Source organism: Dendropsophus ebraccatus, chromosome 13 (assembly GCF_027789765.1).
Source record: "Dendropsophus ebraccatus isolate aDenEbr1 chromosome 13, aDenEbr1.pat, whole genome shotgun sequence".
Classification (NCBI taxonomy): domain Eukaryota; kingdom Metazoa; phylum Chordata; class Amphibia; order Anura; family Hylidae; genus Dendropsophus; species Dendropsophus ebraccatus.
Genome location: NC_091466.1, coordinates 68,242,505 through 68,270,161, shown reverse-complemented (window position 1 = coordinate 68,270,161; position 27,657 = coordinate 68,242,505). Strand labels below are relative to the sequence as shown.

General features: G+C 44.2%; 1 protein-coding gene across 2 annotated transcripts in view; it reads right to left on the bottom strand.

The window, feature by feature from the left end:
• PPP2R5C (protein phosphatase 2 regulatory subunit B'gamma) overlaps positions 1 to 27,657 on the bottom strand; it is a 51,821-nt gene that overhangs the window by 4,727 nt on the left and 19,437 nt on the right. Inside the window, exons 1-10 of one of the 2 annotated variants that reach the window (XM_069951364.1) lie at positions 20,160 to 20,361; positions 7,549 to 7,748; positions 7,105 to 7,215; positions 6,439 to 6,531; positions 6,234 to 6,364; positions 3,970 to 4,029; positions 2,985 to 3,093; positions 2,634 to 2,687; positions 1,095 to 1,265; positions 763 to 890 (exon numbers count right to left, since the gene is read on the bottom strand). In XM_069951364.1, the coding sequence (XP_069807465.1) occupies positions 763 to 890; positions 1,095 to 1,265; positions 2,634 to 2,687; positions 2,985 to 3,093; positions 3,970 to 4,029; positions 6,234 to 6,364; positions 6,439 to 6,531; positions 7,105 to 7,215; positions 7,549 to 7,748; positions 20,160 to 20,253 (1,151 nt within the window). In that variant the 5' untranslated portion in view covers positions 20,254 to 20,361. Of the gene's footprint in view, positions 1 to 762; positions 891 to 1,094; positions 1,266 to 2,633; positions 2,688 to 2,984; positions 3,094 to 3,969; positions 4,030 to 6,233; positions 6,365 to 6,438; positions 6,532 to 7,104; positions 7,216 to 7,548; positions 7,749 to 20,159; positions 20,362 to 27,657 lie in introns of those variants that run through there. The other variant, XM_069951363.1, reaches the window with a different exon arrangement.

Sequence of the window (27,657 nt, the reverse complement as noted above, 5' to 3'; positions counted from 1 at the left end):
ACAAAAAAAGGAAAAAAATAACAGGGATATCATATGTTACATTTATCGTACACAGAAATGTTTATTAAGTAAAATATAGATACAATTCAATTAGGCAAGAGGTTTGGACAACGTGGTGGCATTGCGGTTCTGTGCACAGTGACACCCTGCAGAAAAACAAACAAGGTTTCTTGGTTCTTCTTTTTTCCAAATTGGAGAAGAACAGATCCTCATTGATCATGACGTTATAGTATATCCTAGTGAAGAGTCATACGGATATCAGACAGGAATATTCTTTTGTGTCTGTCCAGTTATACTCTTCTATAACAATATTAGGTAAGGAGAGAATTCATCTGATCACTGGGAAGGGGGGAATATTTATCATACTGTCCATCCTATGCCTAGTAAGTATTGTGCATAAGTCCTATTCTAATTTATGGGACCTGTGCATGATGGCTGCTAAGTATAGGATGGGTGCCTCAGCTATCCCAACCAGCAAGCAGATGCATCTCCCAATCTGAGCCCTGGTAAGGACACTGTACCTACAAAACCCCTTTCATTTCTGCTGCAAGGGACCCCATGTGATTCACTTACTGTTCTGACTATAAGAGGACAACCATCTGATACATGGATTACGTATGTGTAGATTCACTCTATTCAACACTGCTGATCACATGTACAGTATATGGAGCTGAATCTATTCAGCAGCTCAGCAGACAGGTCCCATGACTTCCATCTCTTATGCTGTAATTGTATTGTGTATAAGAAAGACAAACTGCTTACTTGTTCCAATGCGTCTTGGAGTTTCGGTACAACGATGGGAACATTATGGGAAGGATTTTAGCTGCATTGTCACTGATCAAGCTCATGATGTATTCATTATTCCAATAATACAAAGCTCTCTCTGCCACCTGAAATACAATCAAAGGGCGTACATGTAAGAAGGTTGTCTAAAGAACCAGCCGAGTATCTAATGTATATGGTAGCCTAATACTAGATGTTGTAGGACCGATGGAAGGGGTTGGGGGTGTGGGGGTGAAGGGGTGGAGGGGGGGGGGGCGCAGATGGGAGAAGTATCTACAAAACATAATTTGGGAGTAGTTTACTCAGCATACCTGGAAGTGCGGACTGGACACACACTTGGCCAGCTGTCTGAAGAGTGGTTCCATAACCTTCACAAACTCTGAAGGCTCTATGACGTCTAAAATTTCCTCTAGTTCATTTAAAAACATAACTTCCTTTGGACTGTGGGTCTTGGGCCAATACTTCAGCAGTGCCATCACCACCTGAAGAGAACACAACATGCCTGAGGTTACTTCCCAGAGGCCCAAAGGTAGACAGAGTAAAGTTAAAGGGATTCTCCACCTTAGCCTATAAAACCACGCACAATATATCTATTCATTTATACATCTATCTCCTAAAATATGGACTCCTCTCTATAGGTTGACTCAATATATTAAAGTATTTTTGTAAACTTTTGACACGTCAGAGACAGGGCCTGGGTTCTGAGACTCCCACCAATTGCTAAACAGGGAGAATCGTTCAGCTGAGCGCTTCTTCTCCTCACCATCTCTTCGCTGCTGGAGCCGGACTCATAGACTTTCTATAAACCCGGTCTTGTGAGGAAAGGATATGGTGGGGAGAAAAAGTACTCTGCCAAGGGTCTGTTTGTTTTACTCAAACTCCCCCTTTAAAAAAACAAAGCAGATATCTGCTGCTGACAGACAGAAAACATGATGTAACCCAACATATTCAGTACTGAAATCTATAAAACATGGCATCCCTCTCTATTTTAAACCCATGTCTTCCCTACCTCTAAGGCTGACATTACCCTGTGTTATAGGCCCAGAGGCTAAATCACATGGTTTTGAGCTGTCAAAAAGTTCTTGTTCATTGTCCTGTATAATAGAGGACACTGTAAAAGTACTAGACTATAAAAAGGCTGCACAGATGATCCAGCAGCCCTGCCTGCACCATAACAGAGCTATGTGTAATAGGCTCATTAAATGAGGACTGATCTACCAGTCTGCGTGTATATAATCCAACCCTAAGGGCCGTATAACAGAGCGATTATGGTTTACAAAGTCGGAAACGAGCGATTACTTTATTACCTGTAATAACACCTAGCGATCAAACGGCAAATGTTAAGTTGTACATCAAAGTAAAAAAAAAAACATTGGTAGTTTGTCAATTGTTCGCATAGCTGTTAGTCTAAATAAGTTGTTTGTAGATAACCCGCTTTGTGGATGGTACTGAGTGAGCATAGAACCATCGCAATAACAACAATAACATCCATCCTTTCGTGTACTGTGGTGAGCGATTTCAGATCGTTCTCAAAAGCAATTGTTTAGCGTTCCAAAGGGAAAACGAAAATCACTTTGTCTAATACCATTCTAACAGTGTTACCCCCCCTCCAAGTCTGTGACTCTCCAAGCAAGACTACAACTCCCATCCCATCAGCCTAAGTCTTTTAGGGCATGATAGAAGCTGTAAGTTTGCTGCAGGTAGAGATCCACAGGATGGGGAACCATGTTCTAACCTTCAAGCCTGAGGCATAGTTACACACAAATTTTCTTCCGGTTTTATAAGATAGATATTAATGTCACCAAAATAAAAAAAAAACAAAAAAAACAAAACAAAAAAAAACAACGTACTGGTTCAGTAAGTGTGCTGTCCTTTTCCAGAAACTGAACTACACAATACGCCAGCTACAACAGAAAACAGAAAAACATTACGTTATTTTTTTTTTGTTTAACATGACATTGCAAATTTATCGCAGAAAATTCATGTAATTTTACATCAATATGTGAACATATAGGAACAAAATGTGCACAGCTCATACATGCCGCATGTGTCTGTTACTGTCAGTGACATATTTACATAATGACCACATCAAATACAGAAAAAATACCCCATGATGCCGGGCTAAGAAATGAGCAAGTACAGGAGGCACATAACATTTGTGATTGTACCCCTCCCCTAAAGGTATAGATGTAATTTCTTACCTGTGGATGGTAGACGCTGAGTGACTTCACTTTGTGTAACGGTAATAATACCTTCAGTAGGAATATCTTGTGCTCTTCTTTTAATGGTAAGGCAAATCCATTAATTATACTGTAGGACAGGAAGAACAGTTGTTGTACCCAGTTATTATGAGAACACAGATTTCTAGTATGCATTAGGAGGTAAATCTGTAAAATCAGGACACCTGCAAAGACTGCAGGCTTCCCAATGCAAGGGTTAATTCAATAATATACTGGTAGGGCAACTGACTTGCAATTAGTATACGCATGTGCTAGGAAAACCTGACTGGTGCTATGCAAGCAAGACGCAGGGGTATGTGTCCATTGTAACAATAAGACTGCGTTTAGAATGTTGACAATTCAAATGCGTTCTTTAATCCATCAGTTAGCCATTTCTCAGGGTGGCCACCAGGGGCGCCATTTCACTAAAGAGGAATGCAAACCAAACACATGACTCCATCTGATAACGTCAACAAGCAGTAAAAAAAAAAAAAAAAAAAAGTAACCTATAGCCGGTAAATCTACAATCTTCACTTGATTGGATGTCAATCATTTTTGACAGGTTGCAGAGGAAGAGAAATAATGCGTCCCATAAATACAGACTTCAATGGATGTGCTGAGATTTGTGGAATGACAGCTACTCTCGGCTATGCCTAAGGCCTCTATTACACGAAGGGATAATCTGCCCGATTGGGTCAATATCGCTTTGTGTAATACAGACAACAAATCAGCTGAAGAGCCGCTCATTGGCTGATTGTTGCCTTTTAAACATGTTTAAAAATCAATCGGCAGCACATCACTCTGTGTAGAGGAGTACGGCCGAACATACACACACACACACACACACACACACACACACACTAATATATACACACACATACATACATATGCACACACACACATACATACACACAGCTATTGCTGCATCAAGGATCAGGCACAATTCTTGCTTCCCTTATATACTGACCTTCCAAGGATTTCCAATAGCTCTGCTATGCCGTTGTGATGTTCAGTTTCATAAATAAACCTAATATAAAAAAAAGAATGCATAAGAGCCAAATGCATTGCAAACAAGACTTTCTAAAGCCAATATTACAGTCACATGGCTCACACATAAAGTGATGTTGAGAAAGGAGCCATTTATCTGTTGTCTTTCAGCCACTGCAAAAATACAATTACCATCATGCCCTGACAACCAGCATGCTAGGAACTGTAGTTTTGCAATTCTCAAAAGGCTGTCAAAGCATACTGGGAAATGTAACTTTGCAATAGCTGGAGAGCCACAGGTTGGGGAACAGAGGACTAGCGCTAACAGTGAGTGTATGCTACGACCGCCGCTCCTCCTTGCTGCAGTTATGGAGGAAGAGGCACCAGGGTCAACCTTTTAGTGGTCAGTGGGGTCCAAGGGGTCTGACCCCCATCGTAAATTATAGAGAAGGGCCCCGTTTGGGAAAAAAACCAACATGCCCTCCCCCCACTCAATTCTCAGGGTGTACAAGGTTATGAGTGGGTGAGTAACATGCAGCAAGTTTCGTGGCCCTTTATACTGAAGGTTTGTATGCAGGGTTATCGTGAAGACAAAGCGGAACAATTTAATGAACAAAAAAACGCTCCAGGGAGAAGACAAAGCACAAGAGGGACTCTGTCATTATTACAATGAAAGGGTCGGCCGTTCTACAGCACAGAGCGACATGAATTTTCACTGTTTAAGAATGTGGATTTCAGTGGAGGCTGCGGGCGGCGAAACACATTTCCGTCAAAACGACTAGAATGAAACTATAAATTAATGACGTCACACCTCACAAAGCAGCTGTGTGTGTGTCAGCGGAATAAAAAGAGAAATATATTTTTTCCCCTTTATTTCTAGCATGCAGAGAAAAGAACAATACGTGTGACCAGATCCTTCCATTAAGTGCTTGGAACAAAAAGAGCTCAGCGCCAAGAACATTCTGTACAAGTAGGCTATACGGAGGTGAAATTGAGAGATAACATATAACACATAAACCATTAGTTGGGTCTCGTTCACATCTGCATCACAGGTTCTGTTAGGAGCCTCCAATACAGATTCCAACAAAAACACGCACAAAATAATGCACATGCAACGGTATTTCCCGGTAACGTTCAATACACCATTTCGGAAACCAGTCTTTGCCCAGCATTGCTATAGTCTTTATTGTTGTTCTTGTATGATATGGTAGAGAAGTGAACCAGGATATATCTGGTTCTGGGAAAGCTGGGTCATGAATATGTCCAATTATGTCCTTTGGAGTTTGAACCAACTTTCCTAGACTCCAAGGGGTCCTATTACACAGGACAATTATCAGGCAGAATTGCCCCATGTAATAACGACAAGGAGCCGATCGGCTCATCATTGTCCTTCACCTAGTTTAAAATTGATCAGTGCCCCATTGGTGGCTGATGAAAGTATATAGAAAGTAATTACTGGCTCCCCAGTGTTATCCTGCCTGTTCCCCGCAGCCATCTTCGAAGCTTCCGATGCAGTCTACGAAGTGACAGGCTGCGGCTCTGTCCCATCTCAGCCATTGTTTGGCTGAGCAGCCTGTCACTAAACAGGTTCAGAAGCTTCATTGGTGTCTGCAGTGAGCGGATAGAAACCAGGATGACAAGCCGACGAGCGTGGACAGGTAATTAATAACTTGATTACTGTGCTGCACATACCTGCTAACTACATATATAGCCATTGCTGCACAATCATTGAGCCGTGTAATAGGCTGAATAAGCGAGCACCAATCTAGCAGATCAGCGTTTGCTTACAGCAAAAGTGGGACTGTGTATTACAGCCCTAAACGTAAATGTTTTTGGATACAATGTAGAAAACACTAGACCCAAAGTTAATGGGGTTAGTTGTGTACAGCATGTAAATTATCCTAATGTTCTGCTCCAATGATGGAAGTATGAACCTAGCCTTGTGGAATAACCAGATGGAAGACCCTCTGGGGAAGGCTGATCATTTTTCCTTCTGGAGGAGAGCATATTGCCCATTTTCCCCTGTAGCATTACCTGAAGTTTTCCCCTCTCCCTAAGGAAAGAATGTATTCCACAGTAATTCCCAACCTGTGGCTTTTCCAGCTGTTGCAAAACTACAATTCCCAGCATGCTGTGAGTATAGACCACAGAGCTTCCAATGGTCTGGCCCCACAGATATTACACAAGCTGCAAAGCACCTGCTAAACATTCAGATATTCTACACAGCCAAGTTGTGTCACCCACCTATAAAATATATTATTGATTTGTTTCCTGATGTAAGCTCGGAGGCCTAAAAACTTCCCATAGATCCGGTGGAGTGTTGTCTTCAAGAAATCCCTCTCTCTGGGGTCTTCACTGTCAAAGAGCTCCAGTAACTAAGAGATAAGCATTAAATATTACTCTCCAGCTAAGAAAACTTTACAGTCCTGAAATAAAGAAAATTACTCACCTGAAGAACAAACTTCTGGTCAATGTATTTCTTTGCTACATTGGGTTGGAAATCGGGAGATTCCAGGAATCTCAAGAAAAATTCATATACGAGCTGAAAGAAAGAGTTAACAGTGAAATAAAACTTTCAATAGTGGTAAATCCTCCATGAGCAAGACACTTTAATGAGCTAGTCTCATCACTGCTGGGATATGGGACAAAGTCTGATCAGTTTTTAGAGATGAGCGCAACTCCAGCATGCTCAAATCCGATCATTCTGCATTTGAAGACAGGTGGCTCAAGTAGTTGGAAGCCGCCGTGAGGAATCCTAAATATGCTTTCCAGGTCACCCCAGGGCTGCATCCAACTTCTTCAGCCACTGGTATTCAAATACCTATCGGACTCTTGCATTGTGAGTTTTCCTGATCTCTATTGGTTTTATGCACCATGGTGGACAAGTGGGTGTGGTGCATGAACCAAGACAATCACTGAATGTACATGTACAACTATAGATGATTTTTACGCCTGTTTAAGGATTTTGTCTGCTGATCAATGATCATTCCAGCAAAAGTTCATTTGCTGGAATCTGCCCCAAAGTGCTCAGTCTGAATGCAATCTCCTGTTCTCAATTATCAGCCATGTCACTTGCCCTGTAAAATGGACTTTGAGACAGACTGGTGGGCAATACCTGCAGGTGAGGCCATGCAGCCTCCAGGGTCGGCTCGTCTTCCTCTGGGTCAAACTCGGCTCCTGTCGGATTAGAGGACGGAGGTAATGTCCGAAACATGTTCACCGCAAACTGGAAATAAAGGTAAATGTGTTATTAAAGATAGAAATTATCCAAGGTCTGTAACCCAGGTCATATCTATAAAGACTCATGTCTGAGGCCTTAGAGAAACCTCTTGATAACAGACAAGCAGCAGAAATAAGCTGCAGTCAGGAGTCTGGCAGCGGCTTACTCCCACTCGCTCCATTTCATATATATATATATATATATATATATATATATATATATATATATATATATATATATATAAGGATTGGGAGGGACAGCTGTCAGCTGCAGCAATCGCACATGTATGGCAAGCTTGATACAGTATTAACCCCCTACCAGAGAGATCTATAGGCTCACCATGTGGACGACCTCAGGGTAGATAGGCTCTGTGATGACATTGCGGTTGTGGGTGATGTACTCCACCATCTCGCTCAAAGCCGCTCTCTTTACTTCCTTCCATTTCAGGTCACTCAATGGGTCTGAAACAAAGTCGAAGAGGACGCAACACTGGCGCAGCTTCTGCACGAACAGCTTCTCCTGCTCAGCTGGGGGCACATCTGCAGAGGGAGAACACACATAAATGGTAAGAATGGTGCCAGTACCAAATCAATACATACAGGCTTTTCCTTATTCTACTAATCCAGTCTAGGAAGCCATCACTTTCTCTATGAGCCTTAGTCACAGAGTCGCCCAGGCCTTAGGGAATACAATAAGCTGGAGGATAGATCAGTACTGGTCATTTATTTTAAAAATTTTGGGTGCCTTGAGTCACAGATGGTAAAAGGATCCCTTCATTCTTCTATATACAGGTCACGTCACTACTATAGGAATATGAAGGAATGGAAGGAAGATGCCGTCTGCCCCCCTGCATTGCCCTGTCATAATCACATCATCAGTTTCCATGGAGGCGATCTGATTCTGAACATGCAAGAACTCTTCTGTATTCTGCAACCTAACGCTCTAACCACAAGCCTACAATGGAAGGGTTAGTACAGGGTGATATAAGTGGACCGGCCTGATCAGATATGCGCAATGTCATTAAATGCACGCTACATGGTGTGATAAACCTGCTACAAGGTACGCTACAGGGTGCGATAAGCTCGCTACAAGGTACGCTACAGGGTGCCATGGCGTTTGTAAGATTGACTACATAACACGTGGTATATTCTATTGTAAAGGAGGAAGGTGCCTGAAGTATTTCTGGATGCCATCAACACTGGGCTTCATATCCTTCCACTGCTACTTAGGATGTGTTCCCATGATCGAATGAATAATGTCTCCCAACCTCATTCTGTAATACTAAAAATTATATACAATATATTTTATATATATATATATATATATATATATATATATATATATATATATATATATATATATAAAATTATATACACACACGTTTAACAGAAGGAAGAGGTTCAGGACTCTGGACCACACTTTTTTGATGCATATATTTATTAGGCTGTTATAGTATTTATGGTTATAGTATGTTATGCATTAAGTAACCAATGTATGACTATAAAACAATCCTATCTTTTTCTTAGCTTTTACAGGACTAATATTTTTGCATCTTTGTATTCACAATGCTATAATGTACAAATAAAAACAGTCTCATGTATCCGAGCGCTGAACGTACTATGGTTCTACTTCATTTTAGGTCAACTGGGTCTCCAAGTTCATCTGAGGGAACGTGGCCACAGGCTGGAGTCAATACGGCATCCAACATGCATGAGGAAGAGGCACATAATGTTCACATATAAAATTCAAACTCAGGACGTTTAATAGAAACCCAAAAACTTGTTCCTAAAATAACCCAAAAGTGAAAAAAAAAAATACTGTTCCTATTTGTGGCCAAACACTTGAGAGGCGAGAGTCATTTATGTGGCTGCTATGAGATACAAAGCCTCGGCGAAAGTATGTGCGGAAGTGGAGCTCAGCAAGCTGGCTACAGACCCCGGACAAACATCAACTACACCACCAGTCTCAGCTGCCACAAACATCAACTGCACGGCCGTCTGTGGGCTATTCCGATGGAAGTAACTAACGCAGCAGGAGGCTGCCATATATCTGCAATGGAGTCATGCATCCCATAGCTGTAAGTACTGTGCACAATGTACTTTACATAGACATCATGGCTGGGCTGTGCAACCATAAACGCACATTGTCAATTGCCAGATACTGGAAATAACCGGTTGCCTTCTCAGAAAATACCTCTATAGTACCTGATGAGCAGGGCCGCATACAAATTTCCCCTGGAAAACATGAATACAGCCATTCCTGCAGTGTCATCAATTTTATCCCAGCTCAGCTGCATCCATAAACTTTTTATTATGGCACCGGGGTCATGTGACCTCCGATCAGCCACCATCTTGACTTTTAGATTTATACTGCATCACCTTTTTAAATCCGCTATCAATCCCATGATGCATCAGCACAGCATCACGAGGGCAGCTATAGGCAGTGCCATCTCTGCCTACCAGGAGGACAGCATAATAGTTCTTCTCTCTATACATCTGGAAATAAGTTAAGAGACTAAAGTATACATACAGGGAGCAGGAGCAGGCATCAAATCCATTTTATACTGTATACTCATAATCAGTAAGGCTTCATGCACATGTTCTGTAGTGCTGTCTGTAGCTGCGGACCCGCATGCATAGTTGTCTGCAATGCACAGTCCTATTCATAGCATAGTGATGGGTGCTGCAATTGCGGGTCCGTACTAGCACCGGTCAGTTTTTATAGACGTAGCCCTTCAAATGTGTGATGGAATGCATGACAGCGGCCTGTTATGTGCGTTTCTGTCCCCACTCAGTGAAGACCTTTTGTGGAACAGTCCATGCAACTTTATCATACATTAGATTCTTCTGGCTGAGATGGTGATGACAGTGAGAGCACAGAAACACACCTCATTTCCACAGGGTCACCATGAGATCACAACTGAACGAAAGGATTCCAGAAAGTTTCAGATAGAAAGGAACGACTCAATGAGCTAATACTAGCTGAATACACACACCTTAATAAATATACACATTAAATATAACATACAGATATGTTTTTACTGATATCCTGATGTATACCTAAACCTACTTTTTGGAAAGAGACAGGACTTGAAACCATATGTAAGCGAGTGCCAATCTCTGACTGGTGCATTTAGGACCATCACAATACTCGATCAGTTGTGCGGCCCTTTCTGGCACTCAGCTGTCGGCTGCACGTCCTCTATTACTGGGGACAGATGATAAGGGAAGCTCGCCGAGTCTGATCAGAATGATCGATAACCCTATTAGGGTTTGTTCACACCATCCGGTACATTGCTTTTGTATTTGTACCGTAATGTATTGGTGCTGGGATGTTGGTGGCGAGGTGCTTTTTTTTTTTTTTTTTTTTTTGAAACACCTCCCATTTTCTGCTCACAGTGTTGGCCTTTTCTCCAACACCGTCCCGTCCCGGAGTATTGTGGGCAGGCCGCCAGCCCCAGTGTGAAGATCTCCACGCCTCTCTGCGACGTGGCTCCTTTAGAATTTTGCGCACCACTGACATATGAAATATGTGTAGTTTTGGGCACAGGTATATAAAAAAGGACACAGCTGAACTGGATCAGGTGCAGAGGAGGGCAACAAAGATCATTAAGGGAATGGGGGGGTTACAGTACCAGGACACGTTATCAAGCTTGGGGTTATTTACACTAGAAAAAAGACGACTAAGGGTGATCTGATTACAATGTACAAATATATGAATGGACAGTACAGAGATCTTTGTAGTGATCTTTTTACTCCTATGTCTGTAACAATGATAAGGGGGCATCCTCTAGGTCTAGAGAAAAGAAGACTTCACCATCAGCATCGACGCTGGTTCTTTACTGTACGAGCGGTAAGACTGTGGAATTCTCTGCCACATGATGTTGTCATGGCTAATTCATTAAATAAGTTCAAGGAAGGCCTGGATTTTTTTTCTTGAACAATATAATATTAAATTATAGGCATTAGATTTTCGGTGATACGTTGATCCAGGGATTATTCTGATTGCCAATGAAGTCGGGAAGAAATTTTCTCCCTGTGATGGGGCAATTGTCATCTGCCCCGTGGGGGGTTTCACCTCCCCTAGATTAACACAGTAGGGTTTCCCTAGGTTGAACCTGATGGACCCTTGTCTTCTTTCAACCTTATTAACTATGTAATTATGACATCCCCATGCCAGCGCCGATCCATTAAGGAAAAAAAATCCCAAAGCGATCTACCGGATTGTACATTGGCTTTAAAACGAAGACCGGATGGATGATTCATTACCGCAAGGAAGTGATGCTGCACTGCAATTAAATAATGCATTCATACTGCATGTGAGCGCAGGCTTACACGGGGCAATATCGTCTCTAGCAGTTGAAAAACATGCGCGTGTTACACTTGGATGTTATTATGGACTGTACCATAAATTTGCTGCAAATTGTAAACTGAAAAGGTGCCGTCGTTTCCAGGTGCGTGTGGATTGGAAAACGTCACTCCCCGAGGATTTACGAAGCAGAAACTACTCGTCTATTAGAAAGCTGCAGGACTTTTTGTTCGATATAAACCTAGAATATTCCTTAAACTCAGGGATGGGTTAACCTCCGGCTCTCCATCTGTTGCAAACCTACAATTCCTATCATGCCTGGACAGCCAAAGCTTAGGCTTTGGCTGTCTAGGCATGATGGGAATTGTAGTTTTGTAACAGCTGGAGGGCCGAAGGTTCCCCATACACTAAGGAGCTAAAGCAATAGCCAAGAAGCAAATCAAGAGAAAGCTTTAGATGACGCAGGTCTGAGAAGCTGTATGTGGAGAGCTGGCGGGCAGGCTTCTTGTTGGCATCGGCTTCTCCTGCCCGTCCTTGATTGCTAATGAGCAGCGATGCCATGTATCATCCTCGCCCCGTGCACCAGGCAGGAGACGGGAGTGGGGGCAGGAAATCCACCGGAGTTTATCCCAGTAAATAACACACAATACACAGTCAAACTCAATTACAGCCTTCGTCATCGTTGCCAGGAAACCATTGATGGCTGAGAGCTCTCTAACTGGAAAGGTGCTAAGTGACGGCGACGCACGAACAGCCGCTGCTCAGGGCTGGAAATATAAGAGTCGGCAACATGGCAGACAGGCTCCGCCGTGCAGACGACAGCTACCTCAGCCAGAAAAACGGAGACATGAATTTTATCTAGTAGAAGGAAATATAGGAGGTGACATCTGGGGGCGGCCATTAGAAGGCAATTTACAATAAATCTGGGAGAGCTCGGCCATAGACGCAATAAGAAGGGTCAGACTGCACAGAAGTTACAGGACCAAAGCGAGGGAGACAATTTGTTCTATTATAATAAGGTAGTAAATGTATAGCAGAGTCCATTACATCAAACTACCCCCAAGTTCTCACCCCCAAAGGTCATTTCATTCACAGCAGAAGGCCTCTTTAAAGGGGTAGTGCGGCGGTAAAGAATTATTCACAGACTAACACACATTACAAAGTTATACAACTTTGTAATGTATGTTATGTCTGTGAATGGCCCCCTTCCCCGTGTCCCACCACCCCCACCCGTGTACCCGGAAGTGTGGTGCGCTATACTCACCTCTCACGTGCCGACACCAGTCTCCGATCTTCAGCGAGTGACGTCTTCTTCGGGCGGACGGCAAACAGCTCCGACTGTCCCGAATGCTGGCCGCCCTCTGCAGCGTCATCTGATGCTCAGCCGCGATTGGCTGATCATAACTGTGCTCAGCCAATCGCGGCTGAGCACAGTTGCGATGCAGCGGAGGGGGGACGGGCGGCAGCGACTCGGCCATCCGTCCGAAGATGACGTTTGGCACAAGATGGCGGACGGCCCTCAACACGGATCAGGTAATGTATAATGCACCACACTTCCGGGTATACGGGTGGGGGGTGGTGGGACACGGGGAACGGGGCGATTCACAGACATAACATACATTACAAAGTTGTATAACTTTGTAATGTGTGTTATTCTGTGAATAATTTGAGCGCCGCACTACCCCTTTAAGGACCACAGCAACGAAGCTTCATGGTTCCACATAATGCCAGGACTCTAGCACAACATTGCCCATCACACTGCCCCCGCCTTCATGTCTTCTTCCCATTGTGCATCTTGGTGCCATCTATACCCTAAGTAAGGGACGCACACGGAGGCAGACTAAGGGTCCTATTCCACGGAGCGATAAGCTGCCGATTATCGCTTCGTGAAACAGAGAACGATCAGCCGATGATCGTGTCTTCGACTGATCATTTATTTAGGTTCGAACCTAAGATCGGGCACCGACCGTGCATTGCTGCGTGGAATAGAAATGCGCAGCGGGCCACTGACGATTCCACAAGCGCCATGCTTTACACAGGCATGTTCCAGGGCTTCTCCTGCGCTCCTTCCTCCCCCTGGTCCTGCGCGCAGCAGCAGCTTCGGTGTGGCCTGTCTTAGTTGACAGACCGCTCAGCCAATCACTGGCCAGGAGCGGATTTGCCTGAGCGGTCTGTCAGCTCAGACAGGCGGCACTGAAGCTGCTGCTGCGCGTTGGACCGGGAGGAAGAAGGAGGGCAGGACAAGACCTGCAAGATTTTTATGTTAAGTATGGTGTTTAAACAAGGGCTGCAAGGACATCGGTAACAATATCCCTGCAGCCCTAACTAAACGATTATTGGGCCGTGTAATAGGCCCAGCAAACGAGCGCCGATCTAGTAGATCAGAGCTCATTTACATTATTGATCGGCCCCTTTACATTATTGATCGGCCCCTCATCGGCCCGTGGAATAGGACCCATGCACATAATAGAAAACATGACCCATCAGACCAGTAATCTTTTTCCATTGCTTCAAGCACCAGTTCTGTACTGACACAGACCCCTTCGGTGGTGGACAGGCCTAACATGCTGACCGGTCTGCGGGGCCCCATACACAACAAGCTGCAATTTCCTGTGTGATCTGACTCTGTTTTTCGACAGTTTGCTCTACAGCAGCTCTTCTCTGGTATCAAATCAGATGGTTTAAGGCTCTATTACACGGGCCGATTGAGAGGATCAAGTGAGCTAGCTTGCTCTTCGGTCCCTGCCGGCGCTATTACACTATGCATGTTGGCTGATCGTTGTTTTCTATTACATAAATCGATTATCAGCCGTAACGGGCGATAATCACTTTGTGTAATAGGGCCTTTAGCCTTCATGCTTCCCACACACACCCATCAATGAGCCTTGGGCCCTATGACCTTGTCCCAGTTTGTCCTTCATTAGTCACATTTGGTAGGTACTGACCACTATATACCATGAACACCAGACTAGCCGTCTAAGAGATGCCCTTATCCTGGCATCTACACATCACTTGTCATAGTCAAGCAGATCCTTACACTCGCCCATTTTATTTCTGCTTCCAACATCAACTACAAGAACTTACCCGTTATTTGCTCCTAATATGTTACCACCCCCCGACTGCTAGGGACAGAAGCCACTGTCAGCAGATGCATATCTAGCTTATTCACTTCACCTGTAATGGATTTACTATCATGGCTGATTGGTTTAGGTAGTTTTACGGCCCTGTAGATCAGCGTTTGTGTACTGAGGCTATTACAAACACTCATTATGGTGCCTGTAGCCCATGTTGGCTTTTGCTGCCATCATTTGAAAGTCAATCTTCCCCTTTAACAGGGATGGGAAACCTTTAAGCCCAAGGCTGTTGCAAAACTACAATTCCCATCATGCCTGGAAAGCCAAAGGGGATGTCACTCAGGTTTCCGACAATACTGGATGGCTGATCTGTCTAGTAATACAGCACTAGGGATAAAGGCTTTTCCTCCCATTGAAAAACAACAGTCCTCCCTACAGCAGCCTGGCATGGCTGACAACAGGGAACAATAGATTACAGTGGACCGTTGATCCTATGGACATAACAGCATGATGCAATAGACTAGCCCTGTGTGCTTTAAGTATGTATTCCTAGTAGCCGAGCTGCATTTAGAAGGAAGAAATACAAGAATGTACTTGCAGCAATAAAAGGCAGCGGCAGCCTCCCACCCCTACGGTGTCTGCAGCGAGTGAGGCGGCCGGCCGTCAATCATGTGCGCTCGGTATGTAGTCACATTTTCATAGGCTTCGGCAGGCATCGCTCCCAGTCAAGCCTGAACATGGAAACAAAATGTGAAATATCTGCATTTCACAGATAAATGGGGTGGGGGAGGCAGCGTGACACATCGGACGACGCTGAGCTATACGTCCTTCTATATGTATCCCAATGCCACCATCTACAGATTTGAGGGATAAGAGGTATGGTCACCACTGCCAACAAGGGAATAAAACAGAACAAATCATGACGTAGTCTATGGACCTTGTGTAACCAGTGGGTGAACATACGCCAGGGGTAAGGAACCTTTGGCCCTCCAGCTGTTGCAAAACTACAATTCCCATCAAGCCTGGGCAGCCAGAGGCCGTCCAGGCATGATGGGAATTGTAGTTTTGCAACAGCTGGAGGGCCATGGGTTGTTTACCATTGCATTAGACGGTCAAAGGCTGTCCGGGCAGGATGGGAATTGTACTTTTGCAACACTTAAAAGGCCCAACACTTAAAGGGTTGTGTATTGCTGCATTAGATGGTCATTGGGTATATGGTGGTCCTCATGACTCTCCTCTAAATCCAGATATTGCAGGAGAGAATGATTGGATATGCTACATTTCATCTTACCAAACCTCTTGCTGTTGGGGTTATAAGGGGCTTAGCCCCCCCTACTGCCCCCCATTCATCACCTTGTCTGGCAGGGATAGCCATTATACGTGTATGCTCAAACATCTGGAACTGGGCTAGGAAATCGTCTTTCATTATAGCGAATCGATATTTGCATGCTGCAGACACTGACATCCCCTTTTAGAGGGCGACCCCCTCTATAAATTCAGTTGAGTGAATGCATACATGCAATACATTTTCTCACGTCAAGATCCAATCCTATCCGGAGTCACACAGGGCGAGAATAGAACGGTGCGTTAAAAACCCCAAACTCCATTGCAGTCAGCCTGGTCCATGTTTGTGCATTTGAGATATAGAGGAAGGTTTTAAAACACGAAAGACATCAGTGATATCACATGAATGTGTCCGGAATTACATGTATACAGTATGCGTGGCTATCTCATGGAGGTCATATTGGAGCAGTCCTAGCCCCTGGACTCTTTCCACGTATTGACTTATTTCAGAAACCCAATGATCGTACGTGCGAATTGTCATTGCTGGGGAGGCATCTGCCCATGGTGTCTGACAGAGAGAAGGCAGATTACAGCTGCTATCAATAAACCAGAGGGGCTGATGATATAGAAGGGATGTCAGGGCAGGCAGAGCTCCGGGACATGAATGTGTATTGTGAGCACCAGGTTATAAGGGGTCTGTGTTGCACTTGAAGGGAAGACCCCAAATTTTGACATCTCTGCTATGGCAAAACTACAACTCCCAGCGTGCCTGGAAAGCCAACTGCTGAGAGTTGCAGTTTCACAACACTGAAGAGAGCCACACACACACATATATATATATATGTGTATATATATAATTTTTTTATACACACACACTTTATATAATTATACACACATATATAATGTGTGTGTGTATAAAAAAAAATATATAATTTTTTTTATACACACAAACACACATATATATATATTTATTTATTTTTTACACACGCATATACATACGTACATACACACACACACACACACACACACAAATGGGAGGAGAAGTACAGTCATCAAGCAACAATCCAGAACCATCCTGTCCGGACGGAATTCATTCTCATTCATGGATCTGATGATTTTAAGGATAACTATTATTACCCTGTACTTAGCCACACTACACACTATGGCGACGCCTCCTTCTGATTGGTCACGGAACCGCCTGGGGTAATAATCCTATTTAAAGTGAACTTGTCACCAGACAGGTTTGCTGTCAACGACAAGTATCTATTAGATAACCAAAAAAAAAAAAGACAACCTTTGACAAATAGGCATCTCATTGATACCAGTAGCTCATAAGGGCTCGGCTGTGTTGGGCACACCCATAGTCAATGAATGGAGCGGTGGTCGAGTATGCGTCGCTTTATTCTTCTATACATTCCACTCTTTGTAGTCAAAAACCCAGTGTTTCCCTAAGATGTATTCATAAGTGGACAACCCCTTTAAGAGAGAGAATAGGATACAGTTTTTTGGTAGCCTATTGGCTACTAATGGAGAAAAAGTTATATAGGCATTATTAATAATTGAAATGTAAGTTGCCATTTTCTGGATCCACCATTCGGCCTCTTTTAGGTTAATGTGGCTGACTCACTGCATAATAAAAGTTTTGTAACTTTTTAATATACTTGGACAGCAAACTAATTTAGGAAATTATGAGGTGTCGGCTCGGTGTATACGAGTGTGTAATGGGATGAATTACACGGTAGAGCCAAAACCATTATCAAATCCTTTACGAATACAATATGCGGGGTCCTGACCACCCCCTTCATGTGGATGGCGATATACCACAAGTACAGTGATTTATATAAGAGGTGTAACGTCTCTAAGGCCTGTACACCTGTTACCACCAAGAGATATTGGTAAAATCTGCAGATGTGAACGGGACCTAATAGGAGAAAGATGAGCAAATCCTCCACACTAGGAAAAAGATAATCCTAAAGGGTGTGTTTACACTGATTGGATGAGCAGGACACCAGAGAGCCACAGAAGCAGGCTGGAGCATGGACAGGTAAAGTACTCACCTGGCCATGGTGGGTTAAGGGGGAGGGGGTTTACATACTTGCAGCATAATGAAAATTTTGCTACCAGTAGGTATACCCATACAAACTGACAGTACTGGAAATGCAGCAGATTTTGATGCAGAACTCGCAGATGGAAAGCCACTGCGATTCCGGAGTATTCCAATCTCAACTTATATAATTATACTTGTCAAGTTTAATATTTCTGCAAATACATTCATTTAGCAAACTTTCCTCCTGCTCCTCTTTCCCTCCTATTGTTGACAGCTCGTTGTCTAGGTTATCGACCACCCGTCTGCTCTAAAAGCTGGCATCAGCCAATCACTGCCAGACTTGATATGCTCCGCCCCCACCTGCTCAACACAGGCTGCAGGGGAGGCAGGAGGGGTAACAGAAGGATGATGCACAGAAGGGGACATATACAAAATGGGGACTACCTGCAGAGGGGATGTATACAGTATGGGGGAACAGCTACAAAAGGGGGAGGGAGGTATACAGTATGGAGGCCTTACTACAGGGGAGCTTACAGTATAGGAGCCAAACAACAGTGGCAGCTGACTACTATATATATGTAGTAGTGGAGCTAAATAGATCTATCCATGCTAACATTTTTCACTGAAAATAAGTCCTAGCCCCTTTGTTAAGAGAAAAAGAAAAAAAAAATACTCTTTATTTTCTGAGAAACATCGCACATAGTTACATAAGCAGAAATACGCTGTCCTGGACTACAACTCTCATCGTGCTGCAGGGTAGCAACACAAGACCATACAAAATGAAAGTCAAATACTGAAGGGTTAAAGTGGTTGGTTAGGACTAGGCAAACATGGCTGTCTCCACCCCCCCCCCACCTTCTTAAAAACAGCTCCCTACCTGTCCACAGGTTCTTTGTGGTACTGCAGTTCAGCCTCAATCACTGGCCCGAGCTGCAATACCAGAAACAACCTGTGGAATCATGGGGTGTAGTTTTTGGAAGATATACGTTTTTTCTAGTTTTGGTCAACCTCTTGGTACAAAAATGGCTGTAACAACCTTTCAAAGGATTAACCTAGGATTAGAGAAAAAAAAAAAAATGCTACTTTATTCCTAAAAACAGTGCACCACCCGAGGACGAGGGTGGCACTGTTTAACCAAGAATAGGGCAAATATTGATGGGAGGCGCGTATACATCGCTACGGTATATACTGCAGCTGGATTTATCAAAATTTATGTTCAGACTGTGACTTTAAAGCAATGACTACAACTCCCAGCATGCTGACAGGTATTCATAAAAATGAATGTGTACGTTGCAGTAAATGTAAAACAGATTGTGCCTTAAAAGCCATGATCTCCGACCTGTGGTAAAACTACAGCCGATCAAGTGCCACAGGTTGCTGCACTGAAAGAAGGAAACAATGTGAACCTGCACCATACACTTGGCCTGTCTGCAGACTATTGCTCCTGCTGCATGCAGACTATTGCCCTTGCAAATCTAATAGTCTCAATATACAAAATTTATTTAAAACACTTGCAACATTACTTCCCCTCCCCCTACCATGCAAACGCTTTACCTCTCATGTTACACACCACAATAAACTAAAGCCCAGGTACAAAGCATTCACAAAAGAGAAAAAAAAAAAAAAAAAAAAAAAAAAAAGGAGGTGGGTAGAATCGTGGATCCACCAGTCATGCACCGGAGAATAAGGAGTCCAAATAAAGAAACTAGTAGGGATCATTGAAATGGTCGTGTCCTAAGCGAGAGCCATGATTTATGTATAATTCATGTGATCAAGGCGATCACCACCAACAAATAGGTTGGGGGCGGGGTATAACGTGATGCCGGAGAGAGACCGGGCATAATGTGACATTGGCGTGGAGGTCTTGTCTGTGTCTGGTGGAAGCGAGCCCCCCTACCGGCCCACCTCCCCCCCCTTGGATAGCGATTTCACATCCTTTGACATAAGCAGAGCTTGAAGGGGGAGGTGGAGGAGGAGGAGAAGAAAGGCAGCTATGTATCCCTGATCATTAAAGGGTTAAAGAAGAGCGCGTCCTTGCTGGTGGGGAGGGGGGGGGGGGGGGTCTGGTTATCCGCCAGGGAGCTCAGGGGTTAAGCCGCCCGGCACTTCCTGCTTTTCTTTCTCAGCCTTCACAATGGCTATTTATTAATGGAGCCTTTACTATTGTACGAGGAAGAAGAAGAAGAGGAGGAGGAGAAGGAGGGGGGGGGAGGTGGAAGGAAAAAAATGCAACTCACCGCGGATATAGAGCAGGGCTGCTGGCTGGAAGGGGCCATTGGAATTCGCTGCGTCTACCACCATCCTGCTTGCAGGTCCGTTACATGTCAGCATCAAAGAAAACCCATCAGACGGCAGGGCATCAGAAAACCCCCAGCGTACTCCTTAAGGCAGCGATCCAGACTCCATTTTAGTTAGAAAAAAAAAAGAAAAGAAAAAAAAAAAAGAAGGGGAAAAAAAAAAGAAAGGAAGCAGGCAGGTCTGCAGCTGGAGGGAACAGGGCTGGAGCCGGTGATGTCACCAAACAGGAGGCGGCCGATTGGCTGGCCACAGCAACTGAAAATGACACTAAAAACTACAAATAGAAAGGGAGATATGATTGGATGCCGATGGATAACAGGGGTGGGGCAGGGACAGGCGCCGCCTCCATTCAAGTGTAACTTTTTTTTTAATCTTAATCCATGACACTGGGGGAAGCAGAGGTCAGAGGTGCTGGGGGCCTAACAGTAGCACAACAAGCCCCGGGAGGGGACCCATCCGAACAAGCCCCCTCCTCCATAAACTATGCTCAGAGATAGCAACGGAAGGGATAAGAAGGGGTTAAGGGAGAGTTCACCGTCTACACAGTAAGGAAGGGAAGGTGAGTGCTGCCCCCGCAACAATGTATCCACCACACAGAAGTGATATCAAGTATCTAATCTGTATCCAATGCACATGAGTGACACAAAGTACTTATGTCCTGTATCCACCGAGTGACACAAAGTATCTAACCCGCAAAAACGTATCCACCACACAGAAGTGATACCAAGTATCTAATATCCTGTATCCGCTACATAAGTGACACAAAGTAATGTCCTGTATCCACTGCACAGAAGAGATACAAAGTATCTAATGTCCTGTATCCACTGCACATGAGTGACACAAAATATCTAATGTTCTGTATTCACCGAGTGACACAAAGTATCTAATGTCCTGTATCCACTGCACAGAAGAGATATAAAGTATCTAATGTACTGTATACAATGCACAGAAGGGGCACAAAGTATCTAAATGTTAAAACAAAACAAACAATACACAGTAAATAAAGTCTTTAAAAGTGGTCTCCAGCTGTTGCAAAACTACAACTCCCAGCATGCCCTGACAGCCCATGATAAATTCCCTTATGTTTTTTTTTTTAGCAATAGCCGTGTTCTGTAACTTGTAGCTGTAACTTCCAGAATGCCCCGACAACCCATGGGCTCATCTAGAACACTATCCAACTACTTCTGACTCTCCAGTGGTTGATGAACTACAACTCCTATCATGACCTGACTGGAACATGTAGTTTTGCGCCCCAGATTGGTGAACATAGCATGCATCTTCATATAACTACAACTTCATACAAGTGATGAACAGTCTCAAATCTGCAACTTACAAGCTCTCTGGATTTTGCAAAACTACAACTCTCAGCATGCCCTGACACATGCTGGAGAAAACAAAAACACAACAACAATTAAGCATTTCTTAGGGTCCTATTACATGGCCTGATGGGAGCCCGATAAAAACTGTAAACGAGCGCCGATCTGCTAGATCGGAGCTCATTTATTGGGCCTATTACACGGCCCGATAATCGTTTAACAAGGGCCGCATGGACATCCTTACTGATGTCCTTGTAGCCCTTGCTTAAACTGCATACATCATGTATCCATGGTCCAGGGCTCCTCTTGCGGTCCGCTTCTCCGCGGGTCCCGCACGCTGCAGCTTCAGAGCGGCCTGTCTTAAGGCCCTATTCCACAGAACAATTATCGGCCGTATTCAGCCGATAATCGTCCCATGTAATAGAGGGCAACGATCAGTCGACATTGTTCATGTTGGCTGATTGTTGCGTTGCTTGTTTTTCAAACGTGTTGAAAAACAATCGACTGATATAGCAGCGATCTGCTGCCGTCGCTCCGTGGAATAGGAGTCCTGCAGTGATTGGCTGAGCGGCCTGTCCACTCAGACAGGCCGATCTGAAGCTGCAGCGTGCGGGACCCGGGGAGAAAGCGGACCGCAAGAGGAGCCCTGGACCATGGATAGGTAATGTATGCACTTTGGTGCCCGACAATTATAGGTCTAAACCTATATCAACGATCAGCCGATGATGGTTGTCATCGGCTGATCATTTTGTTTATTACACTGAATGATAAATCGGCCAGATAGGGCCGGTTCGGCTGATTATCGTTCCGTGTAATAGGGACCTTAGGCTCCGTTCTAGTCACACTCTCTCTTGAAGGTAAATCAAGACTTCCCTTTCATTTCAGCAGTTCAGTGCTTTCCTGCTGTGATGCAATTTCTTACATTTCTCTTCACGCAGCCCCCTGCAAAGCCAGTGCATCAGGAACCCCTTTAACCACTCCCACCACATGCCATCTATAGAAGTGTTCTGTAATTCATCCTTCAGCATCATGCTAGCCTGCTCTTCATTGCCACTGACATAGCAGTAAGGAATAGATGCTGTGCTACTGGCTAACAGCAGGTCTCTGCAAATTGAGAGAAAGAGAAATAACTGAGCACCATGGAAGGGACTCACAGGGACTCAATAACAGCAGTGACGTCACAAACATCACATTGCCTCCATTTTGAAGGCTTAGGGTAGGCTTTAGTGGCGCTCTCTGGATTTAAGTCCATCAGATTTAGGGTGGGTTCACTTCCCACTCGTACCCACTCAAGCCATTAAATCTGCTGCAGATCGTGCACATGTGAACGCACCCTAAAGAGGTTACTATTTAAATAAACGTTACTGCTAGAGCTAGAAACACACGGCTCCATGTTGTAGCAGGACACCTTCGGAGGCCTCATACACGCACATGTGACTAGATGCGAGTAAGCCGGTGACTCTTCATTAGGTAATGAGGAGAATGAGGAGAACGGAGGCCGCTTCATTGAGTAATGAGACCTGATCATAATTTCACAACTCTATCAGTGCAGATTACCAGCCAGCTCAGCCGACTGACATCACTGCAATGATTAAAAGCGTAAATGACTCAAATCCCGCACAACCTGGAAAGCCGAGGCCTCGGAGCAGCACAGCAGAAGGCTGGGGCCGGTCACTGCCCTGCCACATAAGATGATCAACAGAGATCAGCAGAGAAGACATAACATGATCACAGCTCCAGGGTCTCTACATCATATACCATTAGCAGGTATACTTGTATCCCCTTCACCCATACAGCCAAACACTGGGTGTCGGAGATGCTGCAGCACATTAGACAGTACATTTGCTGAAGAGAAAAAAACCTGAAAGAATATTTAGCAGGAAAAATAGCACCAACATCCTCAGCTCTGGCATCCCATGTTAGTTCACATTCGTCTGGTGATCCGGACAAACGTGAACCCTATCCCCATGTTGGGGCCAGATAAGACAAACTGGGCAATGTTTTTTAATCTGATGCCACCAAGTTGGATGGCAAATATCCCAGACATGTGCATAAAGCCTAAGGGTACTATTACACTGAGCGATTTTTAACGATTAACAATAAACGATCGCAAACGAGATTGTTTATCGTTAACCTGAAATCGTTCACCACATTACACAGAACGATAATCATTAGTTACGATAGTTATTGCGATCGTTACTATGATCGTTTATTCCTTCTGATCCCAGAAAAACAATGGACAATGTGCAATTACACTGAACGATTAGGGAAAAAACGCAGAACTTGAGCAAGCGAACGAACGTGGAATTACAGCAAACGATTAACGATAATTTTAGGTTCAGATCTAAATAAGCGATCAACGACATATGAACGATTTTTCGATCGTTGCCTGCAATTACACAGAACGATTATCGTTTAAATTGGAACGATTATACGATTTTTTGCACGATAATCCTCACAATAATAGGGCCCTTGGAGGCTACACATGTAATACACAGTAAGAGTACTATTACACGAAGCTTTTATCCGCCGTACCTGGTCAATATTCGATCGGACTTAAAGCTCATGTTGGAAGGCAATGATTTTTGTTTTCAAACATAAACCAAAATCACGATAGCAATGGTCTGCTGCTCATTGCTCTGTGTAACCGGAGCGGTGGTAGCAGCAGACCGCCGCTCTAGTCTATAGGCCATCCCTATCTAAAGATCGTCCAGACAGGCAGCCCCTCCCACTGCTTCTCGGCACTCACTCGCTCCTAATATTGTGCCGTGTACTACGGCCCTAAGGAAAGGACATACATACACACACACACAGACATGGATGTCATTGGATGACACTCAGAGTTCATTCGGCCCTCCAGCTGTTGCAAAACTACAATTCCCATCATGCCTGGACAGCCTGTGTGTAAAATATAGGGATAGGTGGCCCAGAAAACTATATAGGTTTATATATGAATGAGCCTGGGCACATATAATAAAATAGGGACAAAGCAAGAAAAAAGTTGCATAGGATTTAAAAAAAAAAAAAAAAAAAAAAAAAAAAAAGAGAAAAGACAGGGTCTTTCTAAAGGAACGCCAAAGGAAGAGAGAATGTCCCAGGCACAGAGTCTATTGAATCATTTGACGTTCAGCCGGACATGGTGAAGCTTTCAAGTCTGGAATATCCAGGTCTGCGGTGGGACACCTATGGCACTCCAGCTGTCGTAAAACTACAATTCCCATCATACCTGGGCAGCCAAAGCTATATCTTTAGTTGCCCAGACATGATGGGAATTGTAGTTTTGCAACAGCTGGAGGGCAGAAGGTTCGTCACCCCTGCCCTAAATGGTCAGCAGGTAACAGATGGGAAACAATGCTCGCTGGGGGAAGAAGGTAAGTTACATCAACATGGGGTTTCTATTCGCCTACTGTCTGTGGGAGGCTTTAGCAGAGCTCTCTCTGGTTTTAGGTCCATCAGATTAAAGGGGTTGTACAATTTAAATAACCCTCACCAGTAGGGCTAGAAACTACACGAAACCTCACCTGCAGCAGCACTGAACCCTCCACTTATATCCAATCTTGAGGGCCCATAAGGAGAGGCGATCCGTCCTCCAAATTAGACAAATGCTAAATGTTCACATGATTGACAGAGTCCAGTAACCAGAGTGGACAGCACCACACATCACCATTATCATGTCTATTTGGATCTATAGATCTGTGGTCAGGCTGGACTTGCGGCTGTAATATGGACACAGAAAGGCTGTATTACACTTCTGGTATAGTAGGGGAGGTAGGCTTGGACCTCCGGAGTCCGTTAGACCTAATTTTGTGAAGGTCTAAGGGTGCCTTCACACACACAATGGATCTGCAGCAGATCCGCAGATTTTATGGTGCAGATTTGATGCTGTGTTCAGTCATTTAGATCAAATCAGCCGCGGATCTGCTGCAGAAAATCCGCTGCGATACGGTGTGTGTGAAGCTACCCTAAAACTCGCTTCAACTCCACTAGAAAGTTTAGGTCAGTCTGGGAACAATAGACCTGAGCGACCAAGATCACTGGAGTGACAGACATGTCTGAGGGAATTAAAAGGGTTATCAAGCAAAAATCTTTTTCTTTCAAATCAAATGATATCAGAAAGTTATATAGATTTGTAATTTACTTCTATTAAAAAACATCTCCATTCTTCCCATACTTATCAGCTGCTGTATGTCCTGCAGGAAGTCTGACACAGTGCCCTCTGCTGACATCTCTGGCCGAGACCTCTCCTGCTCTGGACAGTTCCTGTCTCGGCCAGAGATGTCAGCAGAGAGCACTGGGTCAGACTTCCTGGATGACATACAGCTGCTGATAAGTATGGGAAGACTTGATATTTTTTAATATAAGTAAATTAAAAATCTATATAACTTTCTGACACCAGTTGATTTGAAAGAAAAAGATTTTCGTTGGACAACCCCTTTAAAGGGTGCCTTCACACCTACCGTATCGCAGTAGAAAATCCGCTGCGGATCCGCAGCAGATTTAACTAAATGAATGAACACAGTATTAAATACGCACTGTCAAATCCGCTGCGGATCCGCAGCAGATTTGTAAGTGCGGATTTAGTGCTGTGTTCATTCATTTAGTTAAATCCGCTGCGGATCTGCAGCGGATTTTCTACTGCGATACGGTAGGTGTGAAGGCACCCTAAGGAGGGATCATCCAGCCCCTACCTGTGGATTTTGATGCCGTTTTGCTACAACAAGGAGTTAAAGGGGTTATCCAGTGCTACAAAAACATGGCCACTTTCTTCCAGAGACTCTTGTTTCCAGCTTGTGCGGGGTTTTGTTTCTCAGTTGCATTAAAGTGAATGGAGCTTAATTGCCTCTGGAAGAAAGGGGCCATGTTTTTGTAGCAATGGATAACCCCTTTAAAGGGGTTATCCAGCGCTACAAAAACATGTCTATTTTCCCCCTACTGTCTCCAGTTTGGGTGGGGTTTTGAAACTCAGTGCCATTGAATTAAATGGAGCTTAATTGCAAACCACACCTGAACTGGAGACAACAGTGGGGGAAAAAGTGGCCATGTTTTTGTAGCGCTGGATAACCCCTTTAAGTACACATTAAGTCAGTGGGAAATAATTATTGGCAACTGATTTAGCAGGCAAATTCACTACCCAGGTATCCAACATGTGACTCCACCCACCCGATAAGCGACCCCCCAAGAACTGGTGCTCCCCCTTCTCATATGTAATTGGAGCCACCGCTGGGCATGAGTCCTACCACTATTGAGACTCTATGGTGCTAACTGGGAACGTAAAGTACTATGTCCGGGTAACTATAGCAATCCCACAGCTGAATGGAGAGGCAAACTAGCATGTGTAACCATGAGGGTGGCAGTGGCCAGACTCCCACAGTTTACAAACTTCACCTGTCCTGTGCTCTTTGTCGGAGGAACCCTTTAAATTCACGTACTGTTTTCCTACCACCTCCGCCAGAGGTTTGCTCCAAGCATCTACTAATCTTTCAGCAAAAACATCTTTTTCTCACGTTGCTTCTGATTTTCATCCCAGGTAACCTCGGGCCATGACTCCTTGTTCTTCTTTTTGGCTGCATATTATCAGTCCCATTCATCTCAATGGGGATGTTGCTGCAGGTCTTATTCTAATAAATGGGACAACACGCTGCAGGTGAACATACCCAAAAAGTAATAAGGATATTAACCCTTTACAAGCAGGAGCAGCCCTTTGCAAGCAGTCATAACCTCCATGGAGGGGGGTGTCACCTTACAAACCCTGGCATCATGATGGTGGTCACTACAAATCACAAAAGGAGCAGGATAGATTGTCTATATTCACCCACAGCAGGGCAAGGATATCGATATAGAATATATGCAGCTCCCCTTGATACAAAGCATAAAATAAAGCCATTACACAATGCAGTAAATCTGCACTCGTCTACTGGACACTAATCCTCGGCTGCGCGGCGAGCTCAGGTAACGTGGGGATACGGCTATTTCTGGAGGATAATACAGGGTCGGTGTTTTGATGGTTTTCAGCTGCTGTCTGCGTGAAGCTTTCATGGCACTGACTTCTTTCTATCTTCCCTTTCCACAGGACAATGGAATTGATGCATGTCACGTTTCCTCCCTCGCTGGGTCCATTTCC